Source organism: Phragmites australis, chromosome 15 (genome assembly GCF_958298935.1).
Source record: "Phragmites australis chromosome 15, lpPhrAust1.1, whole genome shotgun sequence".
NCBI classification, from domain to species: domain Eukaryota; kingdom Viridiplantae; phylum Streptophyta; class Magnoliopsida; order Poales; family Poaceae; genus Phragmites; species Phragmites australis.
In genome coordinates this window covers 9,672,684-9,685,252 of record NC_084935.1, presented here as the reverse complement: position 1 = coordinate 9,685,252, position 12,569 = coordinate 9,672,684, and the positions used below count along the sequence as shown (strand labels likewise).

General features: G+C 45.9%; 1 protein-coding gene across 1 annotated transcript; it reads right to left on the bottom strand.

The window, feature by feature from the left end:
- Positions 1 to 6,009: 6,009 nt before the first annotated feature.
- LOC133893354 (uncharacterized) lies at positions 6,010 to 10,633 on the bottom strand. Its single transcript, XM_062334356.1, has 13 exons — positions 10,232 to 10,633; positions 9,986 to 10,110; positions 9,197 to 9,318; positions 8,703 to 8,890; positions 8,447 to 8,625; positions 7,843 to 8,184; positions 7,689 to 7,753; positions 7,417 to 7,469; positions 7,193 to 7,333; positions 6,990 to 7,077; positions 6,840 to 6,909; positions 6,583 to 6,723; positions 6,010 to 6,502 (listed from the first exon to the last, which is right to left on the bottom strand). Exons 1-13 carry the CDS (start codon positions 10,584 to 10,586, stop codon positions 6,146 to 6,148), a joined length of 2,226 nt encoding a protein of 741 aa, XP_062190340.1. The 5' UTR covers positions 10,587 to 10,633; the 3' UTR covers positions 6,010 to 6,145.
- Positions 10,634 to 12,569: the final 1,936 nt, after the last annotated feature.

The following is a 12,569-nucleotide window of genomic DNA, read 5'->3' as shown; positions in this document are numbered from 1 at the left end:
ATATTGACAAGCATGCATCTAGAAAGTAAAAGATACACTTTTCTACAAAAGGATCAATGTGATCAAGGACACTTGCCTTCAACAGCGGGTTGCTCAAACTCTTCAAAAGTCTGGTCCTGCAGGTTCATGAACTGCTTGTCTCCTATTGCAATCATGCACACCAGAAACAAGCAAGCATAAACATCTAAGAACAGTACACCAAACAATAGCAAAGCACTATAAAAAAACCTACTAACGGAGAGTACTCGCTGCTACAATCGCGTGAGCGTAAGATCGCCTAAAACGGAGCTATAACAAAAAAGTTATGAGAGTTTGAGGCTTCAGGGGCCTTTCTGAAAGAACAAGGGCTAAATTGTAAAAATTGAAATTTATAGGGACTTATTTGTAAAAATTTATGGACTATTTGTAATTATATAAAAATTCAAGGGGCTAAAAGTAAAATAACAGTAATATTTGGGCCATTTTGTGAAAATAGAAAAGTTTAGGGACCTAAATGTAAGATTACCTAATTTTAGAGAATAAAAGGGTTTATTTTTATTTAAAAACCTATTTATTGTGTAAGCATGATGTCATCACTGACTGGGCCTGCTGACCAGGCTCGGGTATGTTGACGTGGCTTGCTACATCAAACAAGGCTACTGATGTGGCTACGACACGTGGCAAGGCTGACTCGGCTACCTCTATTTAAATCTAATATGTTGATCTCAAAAACGACGGCTATGATTCAAAGAGGTGAATGGGTATCTAAACCTCTAATTTTGATGACACGCGAGGGATCCGACGGCTCAAGACGATTGGCGAGGGTTTGGCAATCTACGGCAACACGAAAATGGCGGCCCCACCAAGGGCATGGCCGGAGCATCGCCAGAGAAGCTCGATCCAGCGCTACGAGCTACCAAACATGACGGGAAACGACGCAAAACAGAGAGGAGGGACATGGGGTCTCACCGAGAGCTTCGAGGCTGTCGAAAGTGGCTCGATGGTGGCCAGTGACAGTGAGATGGCGGCAGTGAGGTCGGAGCTCAGCGGGGGCTCGGCTGCGGTGATGGAGATGCTTCCTCGAGGGTCAGGGAAGCTTCCTCGGGGTCCTGTGGTACCGAAGAACCAGTCAATGGGCCTCGAGGCGCAACGGAGAAGGCGGGAGACGGTGCGTGGCTGCGAAACTCACCGAAGTTCGACGGGAGAGGTCGTGCGGTGATGGAATAGTATTGAGGGATGGTAGAGAAGACTCTTCGCACTCCTGCGAAGCTGATGACGGCCTCAGAAGCACAGGAGAGGGCTCAGTTGCGGCGGTCGATGCTCGGCAGAGCTCTGTGGCCGGCAATGGCAATGGTGCGATTTGGGGCAACGGGGTGGAGGGAGAACGGGAGGGCGGCGAGGTGCTGTTGAGGCCATTTTATAGCGCGGAGAGGGAGCGTGGCCGTTGAAGAGTCATGGGGCGCAGAGGCATATCGTGGGCACGGTGGTTTCGGCTGGCGGTTGCGGGCGCGGCGTGCGGGAGCGAGAGCGAGCGCGGGTGCAGGCGCGAAGGTTTTAGCTGATGGTGGGGCTGATAGGCGGGTCCAGCTTGCCGTTGAGAGAGCAAGCTAGGGAGTGGGCTGGGCTTCGAGCGCAGGGAGATGGGCCAGGCCGGTAGCAAGGAACAAGCGTCACATCTACAGTAACCTCTCTGAGACTGTCTTTTTTCAACAACCGTCGGGTTTTGTTGATTCTTCTCGTCCTTCTCATGTTTGTAAACTGAATAAGTCGCTATACAATTTGAAACAAGCTCCTCCAACTTGGTTCATTCAGTTCACCAATTTTCTCATGTCTATTGGCTTCCATTCTTCTCGTGCAGATTCTTCTTTGTTCATTCTTAAATCTGATGTTAACACATCATATCTTCTTCTTTACGTTGATGATATTATCTTAACAGCCAACTCCACATCCTTTCATAGGATTTTAATTTGCATGCCAGGGTCGCGACTGACCAGTGATGAACACTCGCCCTGCCTCCTGTCTTCCTCTCTCTCACCGTGAGATGGGAATCCTTGTCCGGTGACCGTCGCCGCTGTCTCGGCTTGGTGATTGGGAACGCGTGTGGTCGTCCTCGCCCCGCTGATTCTTCTCGTCTCCAACATCTCATCTTCGATGCTATCTTCACCGGCCGTGACACCGCCGCTGCCAGATTTTCAGTCCCGGGAACCCGTCACCGTTAGAACCACCTCGCCGCCGCCGTTCTTCTCCATTGCCGACCGGCCTCCAACCCTTCCTCAGTGGAGGAGTGGCATGCAGCTTCACGGGCGACGTGGGGTAGTGGGGAGCATGGGTCGGCGGGCGGCCGCTGCCTCATCTGCCGGAGCTTCCCAGCTGCCAACTGCCATGGTTCGAGCTCCTCCATACCGGATCTGGTAGTCCATGCATCGGAATTGAGTGCTCTCCACCGATCTCCCCACTCCACTGCAGGTCCCCGACCAAGCCCGACATCGAGGTTGCGTCGGCCTCCTCATCGCCTCCCCATGCGGCAGTTGTGTCAAGGACAGTCTCTGCGCCCCTCTCCCCTTCCACCAGTGGTGGCCCCTCCTGCACCCCGTCCGCTCCCTCCTCGCCTTTGAGGGCCCCAGGTCACCCGCCTTGTTAGTGCAAAACTCTTCTCTCGGCTGAGCAAGCGTTGTAGTCCCAACATCGCTGATAGAGCAAGCTCCAGGCCGTTGCCTAGTATCTTCTGCCGACATGTTTGGATAGGCCATATCGCCCCCTTTGCCATCAGGCTTCGCTCCTACGGTGATGGCGGGTCACTCCGTGGAGTCACAACGGTGGACTGTGGGCTCATCTCTGTGCCATGTCAAGCAGTCATCATCATCGTCGCACAGATCACAGTCGGAGCGTAGCCTTGCCTTCAAGAGATGGGCATAGGGCAGATGTTACCGCTGCCTAGCTCACAACCACCAAGTCAGCTCCTACTGGGACTCCTTCTATTGCATTCGTTGTCACCACCCTGGGCATCGAGAGCGACACTGCCGCCTTTGATCTCTGACCCCGCACATCTGCTCCCCTCCTGCTCGACCTCATCATCTTCCACAAGCTCGAAGTTGGGCAGACGTTGTGGCCGCATCTCCACCGAATACGAGTGGACGTAGGCCTCCGTTGTTGACTTTGCCTAGACCAATTGCTAAGTGCGGAAAGGATGTCGTCGTCGCCTGCCACAACAAGGGGGGTGGCACGTTTGACTGCCATTGTCACTCCTCTTCTAGTCCGGCTACCTTGGACCCTCAGTCTGTGCTTGCGCCTCTGGTAGAGTCGATGCACTTAGAGTTCCAGCAATTTCTCATAACCCACTTAAAGGATGTGGTGCACCCCTTCAGAGAAGAGGTCTCTACAATCAAGCTGTGGCTAGCATGTGTGGCCAATCACCTGGAACGCACGGAGGTGCCGCGCGATGGTCCCTCCGTCGTCGACATGGTCGGCCTCTTTGGCCCTTGTTCTCTAGTTCGACGCTCACCAACCCCGTCTTGCTTCACTTCACTCATGGCAGCTTGCACGCCTTCTAGGGTCCCCTTGCTGCACATGGCGGTGTTTGCGACCGCTGCGGATCAGGGTAACTGTGAGCTTCTCGTCGTCAATGAGGTGGATGTGGTGTCCTCAAGAACCTCCTCTGCACTTGATCACCATGAGCCGATCACGAAGCAGTTGCCGTGCATGATGCGTCTACTACTGTTGCAGCTCTAGACGATTGTGAGCTTCCCATAGTCAACGAGGTGGATGTGGTGTCCTCATGGACCTCTGATGCACAAGAGCACCAGGAGCTACCTGTAGAGCAAACGTTGCTCCAAGTTGCCACCCCTGTCGTAGGGGCCATCGTTGTAGCTAGTGTTGCTCAGTCTACCTCTGAGGATTATGTGCAACCGTCCGAAGCTTACCTCCCAGAGATTCTGGATTGCTATTTGGATCTCCCTGTTGTGCCTACTCGAAACTTAGCTGAAGTGCCTGAGCACCCTCCCTCCGTTAAGGCTAAGGACCCCCCTTGCACTCCACTGCAACCTCCACCACCAACGGCGGCACCAGCAAGACACAAGCGAAGGGCTTATAGGAGGTTGACGGTACGCCAAAGTGCTCATCTTGCCTTGAAGTACCTGGCCAAGTTCGATGGGTATTCGCCCCCATCGCCAGAGGAGCTATCTCGGATCATCTCGGTTGTTGGCCTTCAAGCTTTCCTTGTGTCGTGATCCGTCGATCCCGCGAGTCGATTGAGTGCGGGTCCAACCTGCCATTGTCGTTTTTGTTTTAGATGCTTTTGCTGTTGCCGGCTCTCTTGCCTCAGTTGTTGCTATTACTTTTCGTTGCTCAATCCTTTTAGGGTCATTGTACTATACAATCTAGGTTTCTTCTCCTTTATTAATACAATCGGCAACTCTCCTGCCTTGTTCATTTCAAAAAAAAATTCCACATCCTTTCTACGCCACCTTATCTCCAAACTCGGTTCTGAATTCTCTATGTCCGACCTTGGACCTCTCCATCATTTTCTTGGGACTAATATCCACCGGAACTCTACATGATTGTTTCTTTCCCGAGAACAATACAACTTGGATCTTCTTATCATGATCATATGTCCAACTACAGCCTGTGTGCCAGAAGATTTCAGGAGTACTTGGCTCCCCGGCCTCTAATGCCACTGAGTAACAATCCCTTGCCAGTGCTCTCCAATATTTGACACTCAACAGGCCGAATATCAGCTACACCATCCAACATGTGTGTTTGTTCATTCATGCACCTAAGGAACCCCATCTTACAACTACTGAAACAGATCCTTCGGTACCTCAAGGGCACCACACACTATGGGCTCCAGCTATACCGCTCTACATCACACAACATCGTCGCCTACTCCGACTCAGACTTAGCCGGTTGTCCAGATACACGGCTTTCTACATCGGGCTATCCTGTTCTTCTCAGGAGCAATCTTGTTTTTTGGTCCTCAAAGTGTCAAGTAACCATTTCACGTTCTAGCGCCGAGGCGGAGTATAGAGATGTTGCTAACGCCGTTGCAGAAAGCTGTTGGTTGCGTCAGCTGCTTCTACCATCTGTGCTGTTTAATGATTTTCGATCCAGTTTACACATCGTACCACGATGCAACTGAGGGGGGGTGTTAGATCACATGGATAGTCTAGGAGCTCTCCGGTCTGCAACTACTCAAGACCGGTTCTTCCTCAACCTCCAAGACCCGGCCTGCTCGGTAGTGCACGTAGATGTAGGCTCTTGACCAGCTGATGGTTGTTGTATCCAGCGTCGATGCGCTCATGTACTCCATCTATAAATAGATGTACTCCATCAATGAATACACAACAATGCAAACATTCATTGTTCATCACCACCTCCATCTTATTGCAGAAGGAAGTCTTGCGTCAGTCGATTGTTACTCGGATAGCTCGCTTCGGATTCTGTTCATCACCACATCCATCCTGGTGCGCCGGCCCTTTGGGCGGTTCCATCGATGCATAAATGACACCATTCTTGAAAGCTACAGTTACTCGGGAGGACGCTACAACATCCCGGAAAACAAAGTCATTCCTGGTTAACCACGGTGCCCAGGGATTGGCAACAGGGAACTGTTTTCTTTAGCGCCTCTACATTTGAGCACTTGGTCAACGAACTGTTGGAGGCTTGCAGCAGCTCTTGCCCAGCCAAAAAAAAAAAAAAACTCCCAGCAGATTCCAAATGAACCTGGCCACTGGGCAGACGAACATAACATGATCAGACGTCTCAACTTCTCCGCGGGCAGAGCAAGTTGGCAACGCCTGTGATCTTTGTGGATCCAATCCAATTTGGGTTTAATGATTCACAAAAGTAACAAAACGCTCAAAAGGATGCTGAGATTTGTAAAACGGTTTCAGCACAGAATGACTGGAACAATAGCAACTTGCTATCTAGATCGACAACAAGAACAAAAACCACCGGTAACATCGATCTAAGTGCCTTGAAATATTCGCTTTTTTAGTGTGACAAAAAGGTCACTCGATTTGGACAGACAGGAAGTGCATTGAAATATTCACTTAGTTTATTTCAAAACGGGGTCAATGAATCGGATGAGTATTTACAGCTTAAGATTATTCCCGACATCTAGGGAGCACCTCTCTACAAATTGTACAAATGAACTATACAGGAATTCCAACTACAAAATTGTCCACTCGCTCTCGTCAAATGGCCCCAGTGCAGATGAAGGGGCTAGCGGTGCCGGCAGCGCCTCCGATGATTTCACATTCTTCTTCGAAAATATGGATACCTTCTTGTCAAAAAGGTTCGAGAACATTTTTGTGTTCTTTTCCTCCGATGCATTCTTCTCATCCTTTGGAGACGTTTTTTTGTCATCCTTTGGCGCGTGCTTCCAAAGTGGCTGGCAATCTTTGGCCATAAAGTTGAGCTTGAGCTTGAAGCGGTTTTTATTCTCAGCAAACTTTTCGTCAGGTTGCTCCATGATCTGGAGAGCTTCTTCGGGGTGGGTTACTATGGCTTCCATTGTCTCGTATACCTAGCATGGCATCAGTATGTTCATGCTATGCTACAACTGCAGTAACACAATTACTGGATGGATAAACAAAAGCAAAATACCTTGCAGATCTCATCTAGCTTCTCTTTTGACATGCCATCTTGGTAAATACCAATTATGTAGTCCTTACAATCGTAGAATAATTTTGACAGGTTGTTATCTGCTGGTAGAACTGATTTTGCTGCTACAAAGCATGCAGAAAGCTGATATTCACAAATAGCAATCAGTATGTGAAGATCATTTGTCCTAAAATAAATAGATCGAGACGAAATCTAGCTATAACCGAGATAAGGGAAAAAAGGGAGAAAATTGAGCTTACAATGACAGCAAGTAGCTGCTCAAACAGTTTTGATGGCTCAATAACCTCCAAGGCATCAAAGATGCTCTCCCTGCAAGGTTTGATTGTTAAATAATAATTATGGGTGATGTAAAGATTGAAAAACAATTCACTAATATATCTTCTACTCACACTGCTAAATCTTCATCATATATAGGAGTCTGTTCAACAGCAGGTATAGGTTTTGCAGCCGCCCACAATTCCTTCCACAAGTTTCCTTCTAGATAGCCACACAACATCAAATGAAGATATTTAAGATACATAGTAGCACATAAGTAAGCATGCCCACGCGCATGTGGAGAGAGAGAGACAGAGAGAGAGTCATCAGTTATCACCTTTTGTTTGCATTCTATCACTTAACCGACCATGTCTAGATGAGCCTTCCCCTGCTGTGGTACTCCTTGCAGCACAATCTTCAGACCAATCAGGTGGAGAGTGCCATCTAACGAAGTCTTCCAGGACACATCCTGGATTTGCTGCCTGTTAGGAAAAGGAAATTTCTTGTTTAGGAAGTTTAGTCTGAAATGCCTTGTATTCTCTGAGAAGAACATCTTTAAACTTGCCTTGAAAGCCTGCATATCTGATAGAAGTTGAGAGCATCCAGCACCAAGACTGAGAAATAATGAAAAGCATCACAAACAATGGTTTATTACTCAAAAAGTAGCTATAATATTAGTGACAGAAATGGAGATATGCAATGGCATTTCACAAGGATTATAAAGCGGAGCAGTGAGAACTGAAATGAATTAATTGGATCAATTTTGAATTACTGCCTTAGATTTAACTAGTGGCGTCCTAGAATACTGTAGCACATAAGAAACCTTGGCATACCTTCCTGTCCGTAAGACAAGCTCCTCTGTTTCTTTTATTAGCTCTGCTGTCATGATGGGGCCTTCCTGGATATGGAGTGTGGCAAATTCAGAAATAATGAAAGGAAGCATCATAAAAGATGAACTGAAAGTCTGTAAAAAACATAGCAGATTACCTGCAGCATTGGGGAATAGATAGGCTCACCAGTTTCCAGCAACATTAAGCTCTCAGATGAACGATCAGCACCAAGTCGAAGAACAAAATTACCAGTGCTATCTCTTGCATGCATCCCGCTATCAGGAGACTCCCCATTCAAAAACCTGGGATTTGAGTCATCAATACTTGCCTGTTTTAGTAAGGAATCCAGCGACTCCTTAGCTGCTTTTCTTCGCTTTTTCCTGGCAATGCAGCAATTAATGACTTGTATCTCCTGATGTAGTAAACAAAAATTCAAATCCGGAGCAGAATCTAGTGGCATTTGAGGCACTGGTTGCCAATCGGACCATAGTTTCCTCAACTGCATGTAGAACAAAAGAAAATCAAATGTGGCGTTTACATTTAGTTTGATTATTCTTTTCTAATAATTCAGTACCTTGCTTGTCTTACTCACTTAGAAACAAAATTAGTTCTGTCATATGTAATGACCTTGTCTCTTAACAGTTTCGTATTGCCAAGATACATCAATTACAAGGTAGTGTTTCCAAATGGCACTGCCAAGATACGTCGATCACGAGATAGTTTCCTAATCATAAGGGGGAGTTCATCTGCATAACACTCACCTCAAGAACTACGGATTGCCAAAAGAATGCCATCTTGTGCACAGAACTAATGCTGCCAATAGCCTCTGCTAGTTGATGAATAAAACTTCCAGGTGGTGCACCATGGAGATCCTTGGACAGAGATGTTGAATGAAGCAATTCTGGGTTGCATTGACTTCCGTCATGTGGAAATTGCTCCTCTGAAAAGATAATTATGCATCATAATTCAAAATAACAATGCAAACTAATATCCTCAGAACATCGAGTGAAAGCATACCTAATTTGAACAAGGAGTACATCAAAGATTGTGTTTCTTCATCGCCGACAAATTCAGAACTCGATCTTTCCTCCTTTTCGCGGCGAACGAGTGATTTGACAACAGACAAGCTCAAGCCTCCCTTCTCTTTCAGCAATTGGTCTCCAGTGGACCTCATATCAGTCATTGACTTGAAAATTTTCCCATTTCTACAAGAGCAAAACTCTGTTTGTATATTTCCCATATTCAAAATAGCCTAAATGAAACCATTCACATAAATAAAAAGTTCATAGGGAGTGCAAAATACAAAATGATGCAGGTTTGCTTGCAGCACTGAATGCACTTTAGAAATAAAGTGGATAAATGGTATTCTAAGGATGGGAGACTTAATATGCCATGACACTTATTTTGGACAGAGTTCTATATCTTTTGAATACTACATATTGCTAAAGGGCGGGTGAACTGAAATGCTGGATAACATAAGTACATAACTATGCTAAGGAACATGAACTTACTCAATGGCAGCTACCAGTTGTTTAACTATTGAAGTTGAAGGAAAGGTCAGCTTTGTTGAAGAAGTTGACTCGGGTAGTATGTTTGAGCAATCCTCATCCCCTGTGGGGGTTACTTTTAGGACCTGGAGGCATGAAAAATTTTAGTAGCTTACGTGAAGATGGAGCTATTTCAATAGCTAATTTGCATTTACAACAAGGAAAGTCACAAATTGGAAATTTAAGCATTCAACAGATAGGCCTTTTGCGGAATTAAAAGAAAAGGTTTCGGCACTACTTAGAGAACAATGCATACTCGTCCTGACTACTGTCGCAAACTCATTCTTCGGTCCATTTCACTAGAGCTGAAAGCTTCACTCAACTGTGATTAACAAACCCAACTTAACTCCAGCATGTCAAAAAGAAAATGATCACATGAAGCTCTGGTGTTCGCATCAATCAAATCCCCATACCATGGAGCATTAACAATCCAAAGAAGTAACAAAGTAGCTGCTACTAATTGAAAGGTCTGAACTTTTCTACCCCCATGGTCGTCCAATTCAAAACTTCACCATTACGCTGCGCGCAGCTGCCAGAACAGAGCTACACACGCCAGATAACAGCTCAACAGCCTCAAGTAGCAACGCTTCCACAACAAGTTGACCAATTCACCACTCTCACATGAAGAATTCACCACCTCATCAGTCACCGTCTAGCACGAATTCACGATCCCACCTCGCGATTGTCACCTCACCACGATTCCACGGACGAAGCAGCTGCCGATTCGATGATGGAGATGCCAGGATTCCGTACCTCATCACGCGGCGACGGCGGAGGCCTCACGTCCGGCGCCAGCCCCGTGGCGCCCGCGCCGGCCTCCCGATCCAGCGACGTCCTCGGGGACGGCGCCCTGCTGCGCCCGCCGGATCCGTCCGCATCTGCACCCACCACAACCGATCCCCGCCGGGAGTTCATCAGATTCGGACCCCGGACCGAGCAGCGCGAGCGTGAGGAGGGGGGGAGGGGTGGGGCAGGCGCACGACGGCACGCGCGGCGTACCTCGGAGGTCGGCCTTGATGTCGGTGAGCACGCGGGCGGCGGCGGAGTGGATCGCCGTGCGCGCGCGCGACACCAGCGACGCCGACGAGGAGGACGCGGCGGCGGGGGGCGGCGGAGGCAGCTGCTGCATGGTGGGGCCTACCTGGCAGTGACCCGGGGCAGGTGACGAGGCGGCATGCGGAGGATGGGGAGCGGAAGCCAGGGGAAGCGAGCCTTGGATTTTGATTTTAGAAAACGGGATTTGGTAGTGGCAGTGGTGGGATCCGGTTATTTTTTGGACAAAATTTAGGGGGCCGTTGGATCGCGTTGGTTTCGGCCGTTGGATGGTTGGGCCGTTATGGGATGGCATGGACATGCCTGGTTTTTGAGCTGTTTCGGTACCCGCGTGTTGCGTAATTTGGTTTGAGCGCGGTTGGGTGTATTTAAAGGGATGAGTTTTGGTTGATGATTTCCTCCTAGCTAATATTTGAAAGGGTCTCCAGGCTGATGATGGCGATATGTATGGATACCAGCTAAGGCATCTTCAGCAGTTTTGGTTTCTAGTGCTACAGTACCCCGTAAATACTGTAGCACTACATTACCCCGTAAATACTGTAGCACTCGAGTTTATCCCACCCTGCAGGGTTGAGGAGAGAATCTGCTACTCCAAACTTGCTGAAACACGCTACAGTATTAAGGAGAGAGAATCTGTCACTCCAAATTTGCTGAAACACTGTAGCAACCGTAATACTGTTTATAAAGGTTGACTGTGGGTCTGGAGGAAGAAAAAAAGTAATAGAAGGTATGAAATAGGATAGTTGCTGGAAATAGAAAAAATAAAGAGTACTGTAATAGTATAAGGAGGTGCTATAATAGTATTATAGGAGACGAATTTTTAAAGTATATACTGGAGATGATCTAAAGCTAACTCTAACCAATCAGTAGAAATAGATGATTGTGGCCCCAAACTAGCTCTGACAGATACTTTTTTCTTCTGCTACAGTAGCAGGACAGTGATGAAGATAGAGATCTGGATACTCCAAATATGGGGTGTCTGCAACACTGTTTATCAGTTTTGTACTACTGTTTTATAAAGGTTGATTATAGGTTTAAAATGATGAAAGAGTAATAGAAGGTAGAAAATAGAGTAGTTATTAGAAATAAAAAAAATAAAAGAAGCTATAATAGTATTAGGTGTATTGTAATAATATTATAGATAATAAATTTTTAGATATCTATTAAAGGTAGCTGAGTTTTTTAAACATGAAGATATTAAAGTTGCATTGTAACTATCATAAGTACTGTGAAAGGATAATGTTTATCTTTTAACAAATGAATATAGTAGAGAACCAAACCTTTGTTAGAGGTGGTTGTCCTCCAATCCACAAGTGGCTTGGCTACTTCCATTTATTTCATAAAAGGATATTGTTTGGTGTGGTGTAGCTTGTTTCTTATGTTATGGTTTATATCATTTACTACTACGAGTTTTAAATAGTCAGTCTAACAAAAAACCATCGCCATCTAAGACAATAAATGCATTCCTAAAGTGCACAAATAGGTTAGGTGATATGTGTTTGTATGTTTAACTGAGTGGCTGCAAAAATATATTTTTTATTAGACTCGTATAAAAGCTTTATAAATTGCTCACGAGAATATTGTAATATAAAACATAGTAAAATTATAATACTGTGAGACCAGTTTTCGAGATAAATTACTTATTTACTCTCAAAATACATTGATCTCAATGTATATAAAAAATATATTGATTGTCCAATTTTAGAATTTGGCTGAGTGCAGCTCAAATCATTTTCTATTTTTAGCTAAGGGTACTAGCACCCCTCTAGTGTCCGAATAAAGGTTAGCTCGATCCGAATCGGTGGTGTCCCAACTTGTTTCCTCAACACAAATAAAATAGTGTAGACGTTGCAATCAAAATATCATTTGCCGACTGCAATCGCAACATCATTTGAACATTTCTTCACTTCTGTAAATTCCTTGATCTCATGTCACGTGAGTACGTGGAAGCTTTCTTCACTCGTCAGGGCTCCTATTGCGACCTCTTCTCATCTTTTGTCACGGATGACATAATTGCAAAATCATGTGTTCCTAGAAAAAGTCAATCGACGACCAAAAATTTAAAGAAATTCTGAAAGATTTTATTGCGGTATGAATTATAATGAACTTCAGAAAGTAGATTAAGACAGTGAGATTAGAGAGTGTAATTGTTTGTATTCATTAGAGAATTTACATATTTATACATGATGAATGAACATGATGAGAGAATATATCTATTAAGGAGACACTTCTTCTTAATAGACATAATTTTTGGTAATTGATCACATAATTATATCTAAAATGT

What these genes read in the sequence shown, in the direction of transcription:
- LOC133893354 (XM_062334356.1), bottom strand. Translation starts at nt 10,586, where the DNA reads ATGTCCATGCCATCCCATAACGGCCCAACCATCCAACGGCCGAAACCA. An exon ending in CATCAAGGCCGACCTCCGAG is followed by an intron (nt 10,111 to 10,231) that starts GTACGCCGCGCG and finishes TGGTGGGTGCAG; the next exon opens with ATGCGGACGGATCCGGCGGG. An exon ending in CGCCGTCGCCGCGTGATGAG is followed by an intron (nt 9,319 to 9,985) that starts GTACGGAATCCT and finishes TCATGCCTCCAG; the next exon opens with GTCCTAAAAGTAACCCCCAC.